At 33.9% G+C, this 16746-nt stretch overlaps 1 protein-coding gene across 2 annotated transcripts in view; it reads right to left on the reverse strand.

Annotated features, from left to right (window-relative positions):
* Nucleotides 1-16746, reverse strand: part of LOC105442891 (hyalin-like) — a 113863-nt gene that overhangs the window by 13227 nt on the left and 83890 nt on the right. The window contains exons 4-10 of one of the 2 annotated variants that reach the window (XM_030976056.1): nt 15079-15330; nt 10779-11030; nt 8535-8786; nt 6643-6894; nt 4676-4927; nt 2704-2955; nt 732-983 (exon numbers count right to left, since the gene is read on the reverse strand). In XM_030976056.1, coding sequence (XP_030831916.1) covers nt 732-983; nt 2704-2955; nt 4676-4927; nt 6643-6894; nt 8535-8786; nt 10779-11030; nt 15079-15330 — 1764 coding nt within the window. The remainder of the gene's footprint in view (nt 1-731; nt 984-2703; nt 2956-4675; nt 4928-6642; nt 6895-8534; nt 8787-10778; nt 11031-15078; nt 15331-16746) is intronic. The other variant, XM_030976060.1, reaches the window with a different exon arrangement.

Raw genomic sequence — 16746 nt, forward strand, 5'->3', positions numbered from 1 at the left:
AAAGTCGTTTTATTATTCAAACATTAATGTTTCTTTCAACCTGATTTATTAATTCTGCCGAGAGACCCGGCCAGTACTAACTAGCTAGCAGCTGGCAACAACAACCCCATGGGGCGAACTGCTTTGCAACCCATATTTATATCAGCAGTTCGGATCGATTCTGGATGAGCTAGAATACGATTGGTAACAATTAAATACTTAAGTTTTAGGGTGGATTGATTTTAGTGGTGTCCAAAACTGCAATTTCTTATATATTTCATTATTTTTTTCGGAGCACCGGTTCTCAAAAAACGAAACCGGGACCCGACGGCAACGGTCGGGTCCCGTGTGATCGACCGTACCGACTCAAGCCTAATTAGATGTTCTATTCTAATTTATAAAGGATATTATTTATGTTTTAGATTGATGTCTTTACGTTCAATTCTTGAATCAAACTTTATTTTTAGATGTTCTATTCTATATTTATAAAGGATGTCATTTATGTTTTAGGTTGATGTCTTTATATTCAATTCTTGAATCAAACTTTATTTCCCATGTAATACTGACCTGTATGACAAACAAAGCTGCAATTACCTTAATGTTGTCCTTGCCATCTACAAAGCTGCAGAAACGTCAGTGTAAACCGATAATACAGATATTTTGCAGTTACAAAAGGATTTTTTTTTTTCTGAGGAAAATCCATGCAGGTTTATGTCATTAACTCAAATAAGCATTATTTCAGTAATACTGACCTTGTACAATAATGACATTGAAGCTGCAAGAATCTTGATTTCCATTGGCATCAGCAAAGGTCCAGGTAACTTGGGTGCTACCAATGTTAAAGAAATCTGTTGTTGAATGACTTTGAGAAGTAACTGTCGGGACTTGTCCACTGTTGTCTATTGCAGTAGGTGCAGTAAAGAAGACTTGAGTACTCGTTTGACCTAATCCAACCTCCCGCACGATATCCGCAGGGCATGTGGCAACAGGTGGCGTTCTATCAACTGATAGATAACATTTGGGAAGAATAAATGTACAAGAAGTCAGACTTATTTCAAATCTCATCACAAGATTTTCACATTTTTACCTTCATACATGTGTCCATAGGAAATGTCCTTCCCTACATTTTCTCGATAATGAGACCCACAGTTTTCTGGAAGCTTAACATTTTAGTTGTATTATCCCCAGAGCTATCAAAGAGCTGCTAATTATACCTCAAATAAAGTTATGGCCTCAAACGATTCTAGAGTTATATAGCAATGACAAATCACACTAAAATTTGGTGGGTAGCATATACACATACTGTATATTATCAGTTATATTAGGAACCAGGATTGTAAAATTGTAGCAATATTGTATGAATTAATTTAGTTTAAAATGGCAGAGAATGTGTCTTGCAAAGAACTACATGAAAAACATATCATAATTATGCAACTGATTGAGCTATAAAAAACTGAATGGCTATGCATATATAACAACATAGGCTCTAAAATATCTTACCAAGTTTAAAAGTAAGAAGAATCAAAATATGGAAATAATAATCTATGCTACAATTAATATAATGCAAGCATGCATTATACAGATGTATGCCTCCAGAATTCAATCTCGATGAATGGATCGATGCATAAAAAGGTTTTTAAAAAATACTAAACAATGCTAACCATGAATTCTCCGAAGAATAAACATAGTAAAAACTGAGAAGAAACTGTTCATCAAAAGACCCAAACAAGAGTTTTTTATATCCAAATACTATTTCATTTAACGCAGCTGATTATTAAAAATATTATTCCACATTTTGGTACACAGGTATAACAAGTTGGACAAATTTTGTATGTCATCGAAAAATGTCTGTTTTTGTACCTGCTCACATGCTTGTGTTCTGCATGAACTGTTTCATCAACTAGATATTCACTTTTCACTATTGGTCTTATTATCCATCAAAATAACCAACCTATTTAAATGAATAGTGCTATGGTGATGACACATACATTTTATACATAAACACTGTAATTAAATAGGTAGAATATCAGGAACTAGGCTCCAAGAATGTAGTAATACAGTATTGATGTACTTTAAATTGACACCCAAAAGAGTCTAAAATTGGCCATGTATGTACATGTATAGCAACAGTTACTCTTAATGTCTTCCCATTATAACCACATTCAACTTTTTCAGTTCTATAATGTATGGAAAATTTCATATACATGTATGCAAGCTTGTAAAGAACACTTGCAACACTACAGGATTGAAACATAAAATGGTAGAGATATACAAGGTGATTCTTCTGCAAAAGAATCAAACTTTTAGTTTTTTTGGATCAAATTAACTATTAAAAAAAGAGATGATCATTAGATGTTCTATTCTAATTTATAAAGGATATTATTTATGTTTTAGATTGATGTCTTTACGTTCAATTCTTGAATCAAACTTTATTTTTAGATGTTCTATTCTATATTTATAAAGGATGTCATTTATGTTTTAGGTTGATGTCTTTATATTCAATTCTTGAATCAAACTTTATTTCCCATGTAATACTGACCTGTATGACAAACAAAGCTGCAATTACCTTAATGTTGTCCTTGCCATCTACAAAGCTGCAGAAACGTCAGTGTAAACCGATAATACAGATATTTTGCAGTTACAAAAGGATTTTTTTTTTTCTGAGGAAAATCCATGCAGGTTTATGTCATTAACTCAAATAAGCATTATTTCAGTAATACTGACCTTGTACAATAATGACATTGAAGCTGCAAGAATCTTGATTTCCATTGGCATCAGCAAAGGTCCAGGTAACTTGGGTGCTACCAATGTTAAAGAAATCTGTTGTTGAATGACTTTGAGAAGTAACTGTCGGGACTTGTCCACTGTTGTCTATTGCAGTAGGTGCAGTAAAGAAGACTTGAGTACTCGTTTGACCTAATCCAACCTCCCGCACGATATCCGCAGGGCATGTGGCAACAGGTGGCGTTCTATCAACTGATAGATAACATTTGGGAAGAATAAATGTACGAGGAGTCAGACTAATTTCAAATCTCTTCACAAGATTTTCACATTTTTACCTTCATACATGTGTCCATAGGAAATGTCCTTCCCTACATTTTCTCGATAATGAGACCCACAGTTTTCTGGAAGCTTCATAACATTTTAGTTGTATTATCCCCAGAGCTATCAAAGAGCTGCTAATTATACCTCAAATAAAGTTATGGCCTCAAATGATTCTAGAGTTATATAGCAATGACAAATAACACTAACATTCGGTGGGTAGCATATACACATACTGTATATTATCAGTTATATTAGGAACCAGGATTGTAAAATTGTAGCAATATTGTATGAATTAATTTAGTTTAAAATGGCAGAGAATGTGTCTTGCAAAGAACTACATGAAAAACATATCATAATTATGCAACTGATTGAGCTATAAAAAACTGAATGGCTATGCATATATAACAACATAGGCTCTAAAATATCTTACCAAGTTTAAAAGTAAGAAGAATCAAAATATGGAAATAATAATCTATGCTACAATTAATATAATGCAAGCATGCATTATACAGATGTATGCCTCCAGAATTCAATCTCGATGAATGGATCGATGCATAAAAAGGTTTTTAAAAATACTAAACAATGCTAACCATGAATGCTCGAAGAATAAACATAGTAAAAACTGAGAAGAAACTGTTCATCAAAAGACCCAAACAAGAGTTTTTTATATCCAAATACTATTTCATTAAACGCAGCTGATTATTAGAAATATTATTCCACATTTTGGTACACAGGTATAACAAGTTGGACAAATTTTGTATGTCATCAAAAAATGTCTGTTTTTGTACCTGCTCACATGCTTGTGTTCTGCATGAACTGTTTCATCAACTAGATATTCACTATTCACTATTGGTCTTATTATCCATCAAAATAACCAACCTATTTAAATGAATAGTGCAATGGTGATGACACATACATTTTATACATAAACACTGTAATTAAATAGGTAGAATATCAGGAACCAGGCTCCAAGAATGTAGTAATACAGTATTGATGTACTTTAAATTGACACCCAAAAGAGTCTAAAATTGGCCATGTATGTACATGTATAGCAACAGTTACTCTTAATGTCTTCCCATTATAACCACATTCAACTTTTTCAGTTCTATAATGTATGAAAAATTTCATATACATGTATGCAAGCTTGTAAAGAACACTTGCAACACTACAGGATTGAAACATAAAATGGTAGATATATACAAGGTGATTCTTCTGCAAAAGAATCAAACTTTTAGTTTTTTTGGATCAAATTAACTATTAAAAAAAGAGATGATCATTAGATGTTCTATTCTAATTTATAAAGGATATCATTTATGTTTTAGATTGATGTCTTTACATTCAATTCTTGAATCAAACTTTATTTTTAGATGTTCTATTCTATATTTATAAAGGATGTCATTTAAGTTTTAGGTTGATGTCTTCATATTCAATTCTTGAATCAAACTTTATTTCCCAAGTAATACTGACCTGTATGACAAACAAAGCTGCAATTACCTTAATGTTGTCCTTGCCATCTACAAAGCTGCAGAAACGTCAGTGTAAACCGATAATACAGATATTTTGCAGTTACAAAAGGATTTTTTTTTTCTGAGGAAAATCCATGCAGGTTTATGTCATTAACTCAAATAAGCATTATTTCAGTAATACTGACCTTGTACAATAATGACATTGAAGCTGCAAGAATCTTGATTTCCATTGGCATCAGCAAAGGTCCAGGTAACTTGGGTGCTACCAATGTTAAAGAAATCTGTTGTTGAATGACTTTGAGAAGTAACTGTCGGGACTTGTCCACTGTTGTCTATTGCAGTAGGTGCAGTAAAGAAGACTTGAGTACTCGTTTGACCTAATCCAACCTCCCGCACGATATCCGCAGGGCATGTGGCAACAGGTGGCGTTCTATCAACTGATAGATAACATTTGGGAAGAATAAATGTACGAGGAGTCAGACTAATTTCAAATCTCTTCACAAGATTTTCACATTTTTACCTTCATACATGTGTCCATAGGAAATGTCCTTCCCTACATTTTCTCGATAATGAGACCCACAGTTTTCTGGAAGCTTCATAACATTTTAGTTGTATTATCCCCAGAGCTATCAAAGAGCTGCTAATTATACCTCAAATAAAGTTATGGCCTCAAACGATTCTAGAGTTATATAGCTATGACAAATCACACTAAAATTCGGTGGGTAGCATATACACATATATTATCAGTTATATTAGGAACCAGGATTGTAAAATTGTAGCAATATTGTATGAATTAATTTAGTTTAAAATGGGAGAGAATGTGTCTTGCAAAGAACTACATGAAAAACATATCATAATTATGCAACTGATTGAGCTATAAAAAACTGAATGGCTATGCATATATAACAACATAGGCTCTAAAATATCTTACCAAGTTTAAAAGTAAGAAGAATCAAAATATGGAAATAATAATCTATGCTACAATCAATATAATGCAAGCATGCATTATACAGATGTATGCCTCCAGAATTCAATCTCGATGAATGGATCGATGCATAAAAAGGTTTTTAAAAAATACTAAACAATGCTAACCATGAATGCTCGAAGAATAAACATAGTAAAAACTGAGAAGAAACTGTTCATCAAAAGACCCAAACAAGAGTTTTTTATATCCAAATACTATTTCATTAAACGCAGCTGATTATTAGAAATATTATTCCACATTTTGGTACACAGGTATAACAAGTTGGACAAATTTTGTATGTCATCGAAAAATGTCTGTTTTTGTACCTGCTCACATGCTTGTGTTCTGCATGAACTGTTTCATCAACTAGATATTCACTATTCACTATTGGTCTTATTATCCATCAAAATAACCAACCTATTTAAATGAATAGTGCAATGGTGATGACACATACATTTTATACATAAACACTGTAATTAAATAGGTAGAATATCAGGAACCAGGCTCCAAGAATGTAGTAATACAGTATTGATGTACTTTAAATTGACACCCAAAAGAGTCTAAAATTGGCCATGTATGTACATGTATAGCAACAGTTACTCTTAATGTCTTCCCATTATAACCACATTCAACTTTTTCAGTTCTATAATGTATGAAAAATTTCATATACATGTATGCAAGCTTGTAAAGAACACTTGCAACACTACAGGATTGAAACATAAAATGGTAGATATATACAAGGTGATTCTTCTGCAAAAGAATCAAACTTTTAGTTTTTTTGGATCAAATTAACTATTAAAAAAAGAGATGATCATTAGATGTTCTATTCTAATTTATAAAGGATATCATTTATGTTTTAGATTGATGTCTTTACATTCAATTCTTGAATCAAACTTTATTTTTAGATGTTCTATTCTATATTTATAAAGGATGTCATTTATGTTTTAGGTTGATGTCTTTATATTCAATTCTTGAATCAAACTTTATTTCCCAAGTAATACTGACCTGTATGACAAACAAAGCTGCAATTACCTTAATGTTGTCCTTGCCATCTACAAAGCTGCAGAAACGTCAGTGTAAACCGATAATACAGATATTTTGCAGTTACAAAAGGATTTTTTTTTCTGAGGAAAATCCATGCAGGTTTATGTCATTAACTCAAATAAGCATTATTTCAGTAATACTGACCTTGTACAATAATGACATTGAAGCTGCAAGAATCTTGATTTCCATTGGCATCAGCAAAGGTCCAGGTAACTTGGGTGCTACCAATGTTAAAGAAATCTGTTGTTGAATGACTTTGAGAAGTAATTGTCGGGACTTGTCCACTGTTGTCTATTGCAGTAGGTGCAGTAAAGAAGACTTGAGTACTCGTTTGACCTAATCCAACCTCCCGCACGATATCCGCAGGGCATGTGGCAACAGGTGGCGTTCTATCAACTGATAGATAACATTTGGGAAGAATAAATGTACAAGAAGTCAGACTTATTTCAAATCTTTTCACAAGATTTTCACATTTTTACCTTCATACATGTGTCCATAGAAAATGTCTTTCCCTACATTTTCTCGGTAATGAGACCCACAGTTTTCTGGAAGCTTAACATTTTAGTTGTATTATCCCCAGAGCTATCAAAGAGCTGCTAATTATACCTCAAATAAAGTTATGGCCTCAAACGATTCTAGAGTTATATAGCAATGACAAATCACACTAAAATTCGGTGGGTAGCATATACACATATATTATCAGTTATATTAGGAACCAGGATTGTAAAATTGTAGCAATATTGTATGAATTAATTTAGTTTAAAATGGCAGAGAATGTGTCTTGCAAAGAACTACATGAAAAACATATCATAATGATGCAACTGATTGAGCTATAAAAAACTGAATGGCTATGCATATATAACAACATAGGCTCTAAAATATCTTACCAAGTTTAAAAGTAAGAAGAATCAAAATATGGAAATAATAATCTATGCTACAATTAATATAATGCAAGCATGCATTATACAGATGTATGCCTCCAGAATTCAATCTCGATGAATGGATCAATGCATAAAAAGGTTTTTAAAAAATACTAAACAATGCTAACCATGAATGCTCGAAGAATAAACATAGTAAAAACTGAGAAGAAACTGTTCATCAAAAGACCCAAATAAGAGTTTTTTATATCCAAATACTATTTCATTAAACGCAGCTGATTATTAGAAATATTATTCCACATTTTGGTACACAGGTATAACAAGTTGGACAAATTTTGTATGTCATCGAAAAATGTCTTTGTTTGTACCTGCTCACATGCTTGTGTTCTACATGAACTGTTTCATCAACTAGATATTCACTACCGGTATGCACTATTGGTCTTATTATCCCCAAAACTAACCAACCTATTTCATTGAATGGAGCTATTGTGATGACTCATACATTTTATACATGAACACTGTAATCTAATAGGTAGAATATCAGGAACCAGGCTTCAAGAATGTAGTAATACAGTATTGATGTACTTTAAATTGACACCCAAAAGAGTCTAAAATTGGCCATGTACACTGTATGTATAGCAACAGTTACTCTAATGTCTTCCCAAGTTATAACCACATTCAACTTTTTCAGTTCTATAATCTATGACACAGTTCATGTACATGTATGCAAGCTTTTAAAGAACACTTGCAACACTACAGGATTGAAACATAAACTGGTAGATATATACAAGGTGATTCTTCTGCAAAAGAATCAAACTTTTAGTTTTTTTGGATCAAATTAACTATTAAAAAAAGAGATGATCATTAGATGTTTTATTTTTTATTTATAAAGGATATCATTTATTTTTTTAGGTTGATGTCTTTACATTCAATTCTTAAATCAAACTTTATTTCCCAAGTAATACTGACCTGTATGACAAACAAAGCTGCAATTACCTTAATATATTCCTTGCCATCTACAAAGCTGCAGAAACATCAGTGTAAACCGATAATACAGATATTTTGCAGTTACAAAAGGATTTTTTTTTTAATTTCTGAGGAAAATCCATGCAGGTTTATGTCATTAACTCAAATAAGCATTATTTAAGTAACACTGACCTTGTACAATATTGACATTGAAGCTGCAAGAATCTTGATTTCCACTGGCATCAGCAAAGGTCCAGGTAACTTGGGTGTTACCAATGGTAAAGAAATCCGTTGTTGCATGAGTTTGAGAAGTAATTGTCGGGGCTAGTCCACTGTTGTCTATTGCAGTAGGTGCAGTAAAGAAGACTTGAATACTCGTTTGACCTAATCCAACCTCCCGCTGGATATCCGCAGGGCATGTGGCAACAGGTGGCGTTCTATCAACTGAAAGATAAAATTTGAGAATAATAAATAATTGAGGAGTCAACCAATTTCAAATCTTACTCAGTAAGCTACTGAATTGATTTGTGGCATCTGCCTTGCACAATCACATTGATTCATATGGTTTGCTCTGTACTAACCAACATGAGTTTACGGCAGGAAGAAGTTGCGTGACCCAATCGGTTAATGTATTACACAACTGGAGTTCTTCCATGGACAAGAGACACATACCTGCCAACATTTGAAAATAAGAATTAGGAATTTTTAGCACGATATGCCTTTGAAAATAAGAAATCGCACTTGCAGCGGCAGTGTATTATGGCAATACGCAGTAAATCTGTACCAAAAAGCGAATAAAAATTTGCTGCTCGATCATGCAGCCATTCAATGCACATAATACATGAACTCTGAAATCGCAGCACATTATAAAACAAGCTTAACTTGGCTTTAGCACTAAATAAATGTATTAAAAAATTTATTTAAAAAAATTATTTTAAAAAAAAAATTGAAATTTTGAAAATTCGGAATATCCAGATTTTCAGGTCCTAGAAATCCCCCGAAACAGAATATTCCGGATTATTCGGAAGGGTTGGCAGGTATGGAGACATCAAACAAGAATAGATGCTGTGTTCCTTGATATTTCAAATGCCTTTGACAAAATGCCTCACCCTGTCTTGCTCTCTAAACTAGCTGTAGATTTCAATATCCAGGGTCAATTGTGGCACTGGATATGTTCATTTTCCTCTGGGCAGATTCAACGTGTTATTTTCATGGGCTCTACCTCCAATCAGGGGTACCCCCAAGGGAGTGTCCTTGAACCAAAGCTGTTCAACTTATTTGTCAACGACTTGCCTCTCTCAGATTTTCCCAAATGTGTTCTCTTTGCTGATGATGTACTCCGATTGATGAAGTCCAATTCTAAGATGATCTAAATGCTCTGCATTTTTGGGCCCATAGGAATAACATGATATTCAACGCAGCAAAGACTAAGATTATGCATGTGACAGAAAAAAATTGTGCCATTGATTCGCTAAAAAGTAAAAGAAGGGACTGTTAAGGAGCTGCCGCGCAACGCAACTCCGCATCCAGCCGAAGTTGCAATTTCGCATTACAATGTACATTATGATAGGGGTATATATCGGATACCAAATCTGCCTGCGATACATTACTAGCTTAAAGGGATCTGTTGCAGAGGGCGCTGACACAAAATAATTTTTTTGTGAAATAATGAAAAACTGAGTGTCAAATTTTAAAGAACATACAATTTAAATGACAAAATCATCTTTGTTTGATCAAAATTGGTTCAGAGACGGCTGAAATATCCATAATTATTACGATTTCTAATACTAATTGTGTACCACCACAAATATTAGATAATTTGAAAAATCCTTTGAAAAAATGAAATAGCGCCTTTTACGTCGTATTTCAGCCAATGCTGATGTTGGATTTTTTGTTGGCATTTGCGTGTTGTATTACGTCGAGCCGAGCCGGTCCATGTATTGTTATTTTAAATTAAATAATTAATTAACGGTCACCATATTTTTTTTTAAAGTGGAGCTAAATTGGTATGATCCTATTGGCTAAATTTCCTACATTTTGGGGTCTAAAATTACCTTCATAGCAATTTTATGTTCTAAAAGGGCACTAGAAATGTCATACATAAAAATAAGAGCAATAACCATGCACTAATTTGAAGGCATTCGCGGTCTGAAAACAGAACTCAACTATCCCTTTGACACAAGCCGATTTTTGTACTCTCACAAACAAATGCCTCCTGTTCATCCAAGCGTGAGCACATACCACACAAAAATTATACTTAATGATTTGGGATAAAACACTCTTTCAAAAGATGTATAATAGTCTTCTGTTCATAGATAATTTTTTCAATGATTAGCAATTTTCTAGGTGTAAACTTTAATTTGACTCACACGGTACTGTTTAAATCCTTATCATTGGACATACACATGTGATGTTGTGATGCAATGGTAGACTTACTTGCTACAAGATTGACAAAGAATTGACAGGTTGCAGCAAAATTGTTTGATCCATCTCTAAATCTGTAGGTAACTTGAGTTTGACCAACTACAAAGAAAGCCCCTGGTAAGTGGCTGCTGGAATCAAGAATGGCTACACCACTGTTGTCCGTTGCAGTAGGTGTAACAAAATTAACCGATGCAGATGTTGTACCAAACTCGACAGTCTGGGTGAAATCCTGAGGACAGTTCACCACTGGTGGAATAGTATCAACTGAAAGATTCAAATAAGATGAAATTGGAAAAAAACATTTTAAAGAAATATCTCAAGGGCAATTTCTTATAAATAAAAAAGAAAATGTTTACAATGTTTCAACTATTGATGTGCGTATACAGTGCGTCCTAGAAAAAACGAAACCAAGAATTATTGATGTTTTTTAATAACTTAATCACAATTATAATTAATAAATGACACATATCTGTAAAACTTAGATTCTCCTCTTTCATTTGATGCAACTCATATGATGAATATTTCTTGCATGAGTGATTAAAAGCAATTTGAAGAGAGGAAACCAAAAGGCCATTTGAAGAGAGGAAACCAAAAGGCAATTTGAAGAGAGGAAATCAAAGAGTCATTTGGCGGACGGTATCTGAATTTCAAAGAGAAAATCACATTGGTTGTGCTAGATGTGCATGTATATCACTAGCCACAGTAAGGCAACGTATCTTGGTCATCAAGAAATGCATCTGTGTCATGAATTTAGCACTCTTACTCCAAAGTTAAATAAGGTTACTTTTTATGGAGAGTTCATCACACCTGTGACCTAGGGCAGTTTTTCAGTCACCTCTTAGTCAAATGGAGCGCCTTGAGCACCTTGCATGGTGGATATGTGCGCTATATAAATATCTGATATTATACAACTCACTCCCAGATCCTAATCAAATGATTGGTCATGCACGGTCACGTGTGGTTCCTTTACTGAGCTTATTGCACTCGTTTTCATGAAAAGGAGTGCAATATTTTCCAGTACTATTGAACTCGTTTTCAGAGCGCAGTAGTGCGCGTAGAGGTTCGAGCGCTATACTGCGTGAGCATGAGCCAATTCTTGCGCAGTACTATGTGTAAATGAGTATAGAGGTAATTAGTGCGCTTGCTATATCTATAGCTATGTGTGCGCACTAACTTAAGCCTCATTAAACCTGAGATTTATTTGTCAGCCATATACTGTCACAAAACAATCTTGAATGAATTCTTTTTACATCAAATAACAAGGATCTAGGAGTTTCGTTGTATAAAACAAATGATGCATGTTTTCATTCGTTCATTATACGATCTATCCGCCCTCGTTGATGCTGTGTGTATCTATCACACTCAGCTTAACTGCTTCATGTGATAGATACACACAGCCTCAACTCGAGTGTGGATAGATCGTATAATGAACTCATGCGCATGCATCATTTTTATATTATTAAAATGCATTATCTTTTGATAGTGGAGTCCAAAATATTAAGCCTTAAACACAGGTTCAAATTTTTCTCTAAATATAACCCTATTTTGGGTATATCGAGTGCAATACAAAAAAGTACCCTCTTTTCCAAAACATTTGCCCGATATTGATAGTAAAAGGGGCATTTTCCTTTTTGAAACATGTGAAATTTTGGGGGTGAAATCCATGAACATCCCTGTAAATACCGGTAGCCCCTTTTTCATGAACTATCATGCACATGCACACACAAAGTCACTATGGTGTGACATAACCAGGGACAGATTTAATCCACTAAATGTGATTCATGACTTAAGGACATGCACCTGTGTTATAAATTTTGATGATCATACCTGAACACTGTTAGATGTTATTCAGAATACAGAGCAGAGAGTACAGAATTAGACATTTCAAACAAAAACGGCCAAGGTCAAGGAATTTACCAAAGTAGTTGTTATAATTAACTAATGCTACGGTCACAAAGGTTTGTATGAACGATAATTTTGTACGAATCTCCGTTTTTCCATTGTTTTCCCAAATTTCCAGTCTGAAAATAGTTTGTACGGCGTTCGTAGCAGTTCGTAATGGCATTTGTGACCGAGGCTTAAGGAAAACATTTTATATTCAATGTTGCTAATCATGTACATATTGTAAGGCCATGCATCCAGTTATATAAAACTCAATCAGTTGCATATTGTAGATTTAGACATATTTTCTGTTATTTTTAAACTAGATTGGATTAATCAAGAAGATTTGAATTATATCCTAAGATCCAAGTGCAGTAAATGTCATTGCTGATTTCGCTTATTATTTTACCATTCCATTCTACACCCTAATAAAGGTGAAGATAAGTAATCAAAAACTGAGGATTGCAGAACAAAAAAGGGGATAAAAAGTGGATTTTGCTTGAGCATTTTAAGGAATTTATTTCTGCCAGATACCCATTTACCTCACCAGGGTGGCCATTATCACAAATGTAGATTAAAGTCTTGCGAAAGGATATTAGTGCTGTGACAGGGATTTGAACCCAGGTGTTAAATGGGTACCGGTAGGAAGGAATTCCTTAAAATGCTGTGAGCGTCGAATCGGCAGCCTAGCATAGCCGGGTAATGTTGGAGCGCCTTGAGGACCTTGCAAGGTCGATACGTGCACTATATAAGAATCCAATATTATTATTATTATGAATAGCAAATCATGTTGATTATTAGATACATTCTTCTACATTTATGTAAGATATTTTTCATTTTTAGGTAGATGCCTTTATATTCATATCTTATATCAAACTTAGTGTAATCTACATTTGCCACTCTCCACCCAGGTGTAAATGGGTACCTGATATGCTTGAGCGCCAGTTACTTTGGCAGCTCGGCTATAACCAGGGTAATGTGTGTAAAGCGCCATGAGTGTCAGAGCCTGGCGGATACCGGCACTATATGAATATCCATATTCCTATTCATATGCATCGCGAAAATTCTACATCATTCGGGCCCTAAAGCGTTATCGGGCCCTTGTGGAAAACCTCCTCACAATTTATACGTGCTCCATCCGACCTGTGCTTGAGTAGTGTGTTCCAGTTTGGAATTCATCCATTACATCCGAACAGGTCAATGATATCGAGAGATTAAAGAAAAGAGCCCTCCGTATCATTTGTCATGATTGATACCACAGCTGTGACCATGCCCTCCATATTTCAGGTCTACAATCCCTCTCTGACAGAAGGGAACATCTTTGCCTAAAAGGTTGGCAGAATCGCTTTACAAACTCTTTCGCGACTGGCTCCCAGAGATGTAGAGCACGAATCGACGATTGAGACACAGTGAAAGATTGAGAGACTTTAATTAAATGCTGAATTGAAAAATTGAAAGACTGAGAAATAGCACTTTTCCCTACTCGGTAAGGACTCTGAACGAACATTTTTTCTGATGTCAATAATTGTGTATATCTGACATCACCCTTGCGGTAATATAGAGTGAAATGCATTGCCAGTGATAGTGCAATAGGTGTATAATCATTGAATTCTTTAATCAATTATCAATTATTTGATATTTAATTGTGAATTAATATTTATATTAATAGCATTGAATTTTAAATAACGATTAATACTTGAATATGAATGAATTCACACCGATCACCGAGTATATTTAGCAAGTGCAATATGTTTATTTTTATTTTTTATAATCAACAAATTTTGATATTCTTCGCGAATTTGCAATGTTACTCGCTTTATTTCTTAATCCATTATGAAATTCAATTCCAATATTTCCAATATTTTCTACAAACGACACAAAATCAACCCTTCGGCATGCTAAATTTGTAATAGTAATGGTTTTAATGTTAATTTCAATAGTATATTTTTAGAATGTTTCAGTTAAGATTTTAATTGCTTATTAATCAAACTTAATGATAGTTGCCATTATTATTGTCATTTGGTCACTTTTATTTGAATTTCAATGTTCATTGCCTTGACTGTTTTAATAATTATTGTATAATTACTTTTATCATGAAAATATATTTGTAAACTGTTGTAACCATTGCAATTCAGCCTTTGGACTGCGAGAATGGATAATTATCAATAAAATCCTTCAATCAACAATCAAATCAATCATATCTTAAATCAAACTTAGTGTATTTCCAGTAATACTGACCTAGTATGACAAAAAAGCTGCAAGTACTCTAATGTTGTTCTTGTCATCTACAAAGCTGCAGATAACTTACGTCAGCTAGTGTAATCGATTTTAAAGATATTTTGTAGTTACAAAGGAAATGTTTTATTTCTGAGATAGATGCATGCAGGTTCATATTATAAACTCAAAAAATCGTTATTTCAGTAATACTGACCTTGTACAACAATAACATTAAAGCTGCAAGAAGCTTGATTCCCACTGCCATCAGCAAAGGTGTAGGTAACTTGGGTGATACCAAGGCCAAAGACATCATTTGGTGCATGAGTTTGAGAAACAATTGTCGGGACTACTCCACTGTTGTCTGTTGCAGTAGGTGCAATAAAGAAGACTTGACTACTCGTTTGACCTAATCCAACCTCCCGCTGTGTATCCGCAGGGCATGTGGCAATAGGTAACACTCTATCAACTAAAAGATAAAATTTGTGAAGAATAAACGTATGAAAATTGAGGACGTATGAGGAGTTGGACTAATTTCAAATCTCATCGTCAGATTTTCATATTTTTACCTGTTTACATTACATGTGTCCATATAAAATGTTCTTCAACTATATTCTCTCTGTAATGAAAACCAAAATTTTCAATAAATTTGACCCATAAAGTTTAATATTTGGTTGTACAGGGTTCAAGTCCTTTGGCAAGACATTAATCTAATTTGCCACTCTCCACCCAGGGGTAAATGGGTACCTGCTATGCTTGAGTGCCAATTACTTTGGCAGCTCAGCTATAACCAGGGTAATATGTGATTTAAAGCCCATGAGCGTCAGAGCCAGGCGGATACTGGCGCTATATAAATATCCATATTTACATGTATTATCCCCAAAGCTAATAACGGGTGGCTAATTCAATTCAAGTGTCTGCCTCAAATGATTCTAAATCTATTTTGCAATGACACATAACTCACAAATTTTGTAGATAAAAAATATACACATTCTTCATAATAAAGTTATGAGGAGGTACACGGATTTGGAAAAATTTAAATTGGTGGAATATCATTAACTGCAAAATGAATAGTTAGTGCTAGGTACATAGATGGCTCCAACAGGGATATGGTGTTCACCTACATTTTTTTTGCAGAATCTGAAGTAAAATTTAATGCTAAAAGCAATGCCACCGACAGATTTTAAAAAAATCGGTGCTCAAAGTGCCTAAATGTTATGTTTTGGTGGCCGGCCAAAAAATGTTTGGATGCATTTCCTGATTTATATTATGCATGGAATATTTAAAGGAAATAGCAACTTAGCAGAACAAATTTTTGCTATAAATACCATGCTTACTGCATAATCTACAACAAATAAATAAACTACCTAGATTATCATAGAGGGGTTAAGTGAAATAAAGGCAGAAAGACATAAATACATGAATCTGCTACTACTACTACTCTTACTACTACTACTACTACTACTACTACTACTACTACTACTACTACTACTACTACTACTACTTGTACTACTACCTTTATACTACTAGTCTACTACTCTACTACTACTACTACTCCTACTACTACTACTAATACTAGTACTACTACTACCACTATTACAACTACTCCTACTACTCATAATTCTAATACTATAGTATTATTACTACAACTACTACTAGTACTACTACTGCTACTGCTAATTGCAGTACTGCTACTACTACTTGAACTACTACACTACTATACTACTACTACTACTACTACTACTACTACTACTACTACCACTACCACTACTACTACTATTACTACTGCTACTTACTTCTACTAATCACACTACTACTACTACTACTACTACTACTACTATTATGCTACTACTAACACTACTACTACTACCACTACTATTACTAC

This window comes from Strongylocentrotus purpuratus, unplaced genomic scaffold (assembly GCF_000002235.5).
Source record: "Strongylocentrotus purpuratus isolate Spur 01 unplaced genomic scaffold, Spur_5.0 spur5_scaffold_8, whole genome shotgun sequence".
In the NCBI taxonomy this organism is placed as follows: Eukaryota; Metazoa; Echinodermata; class Echinoidea; order Camarodonta; family Strongylocentrotidae; genus Strongylocentrotus; species Strongylocentrotus purpuratus.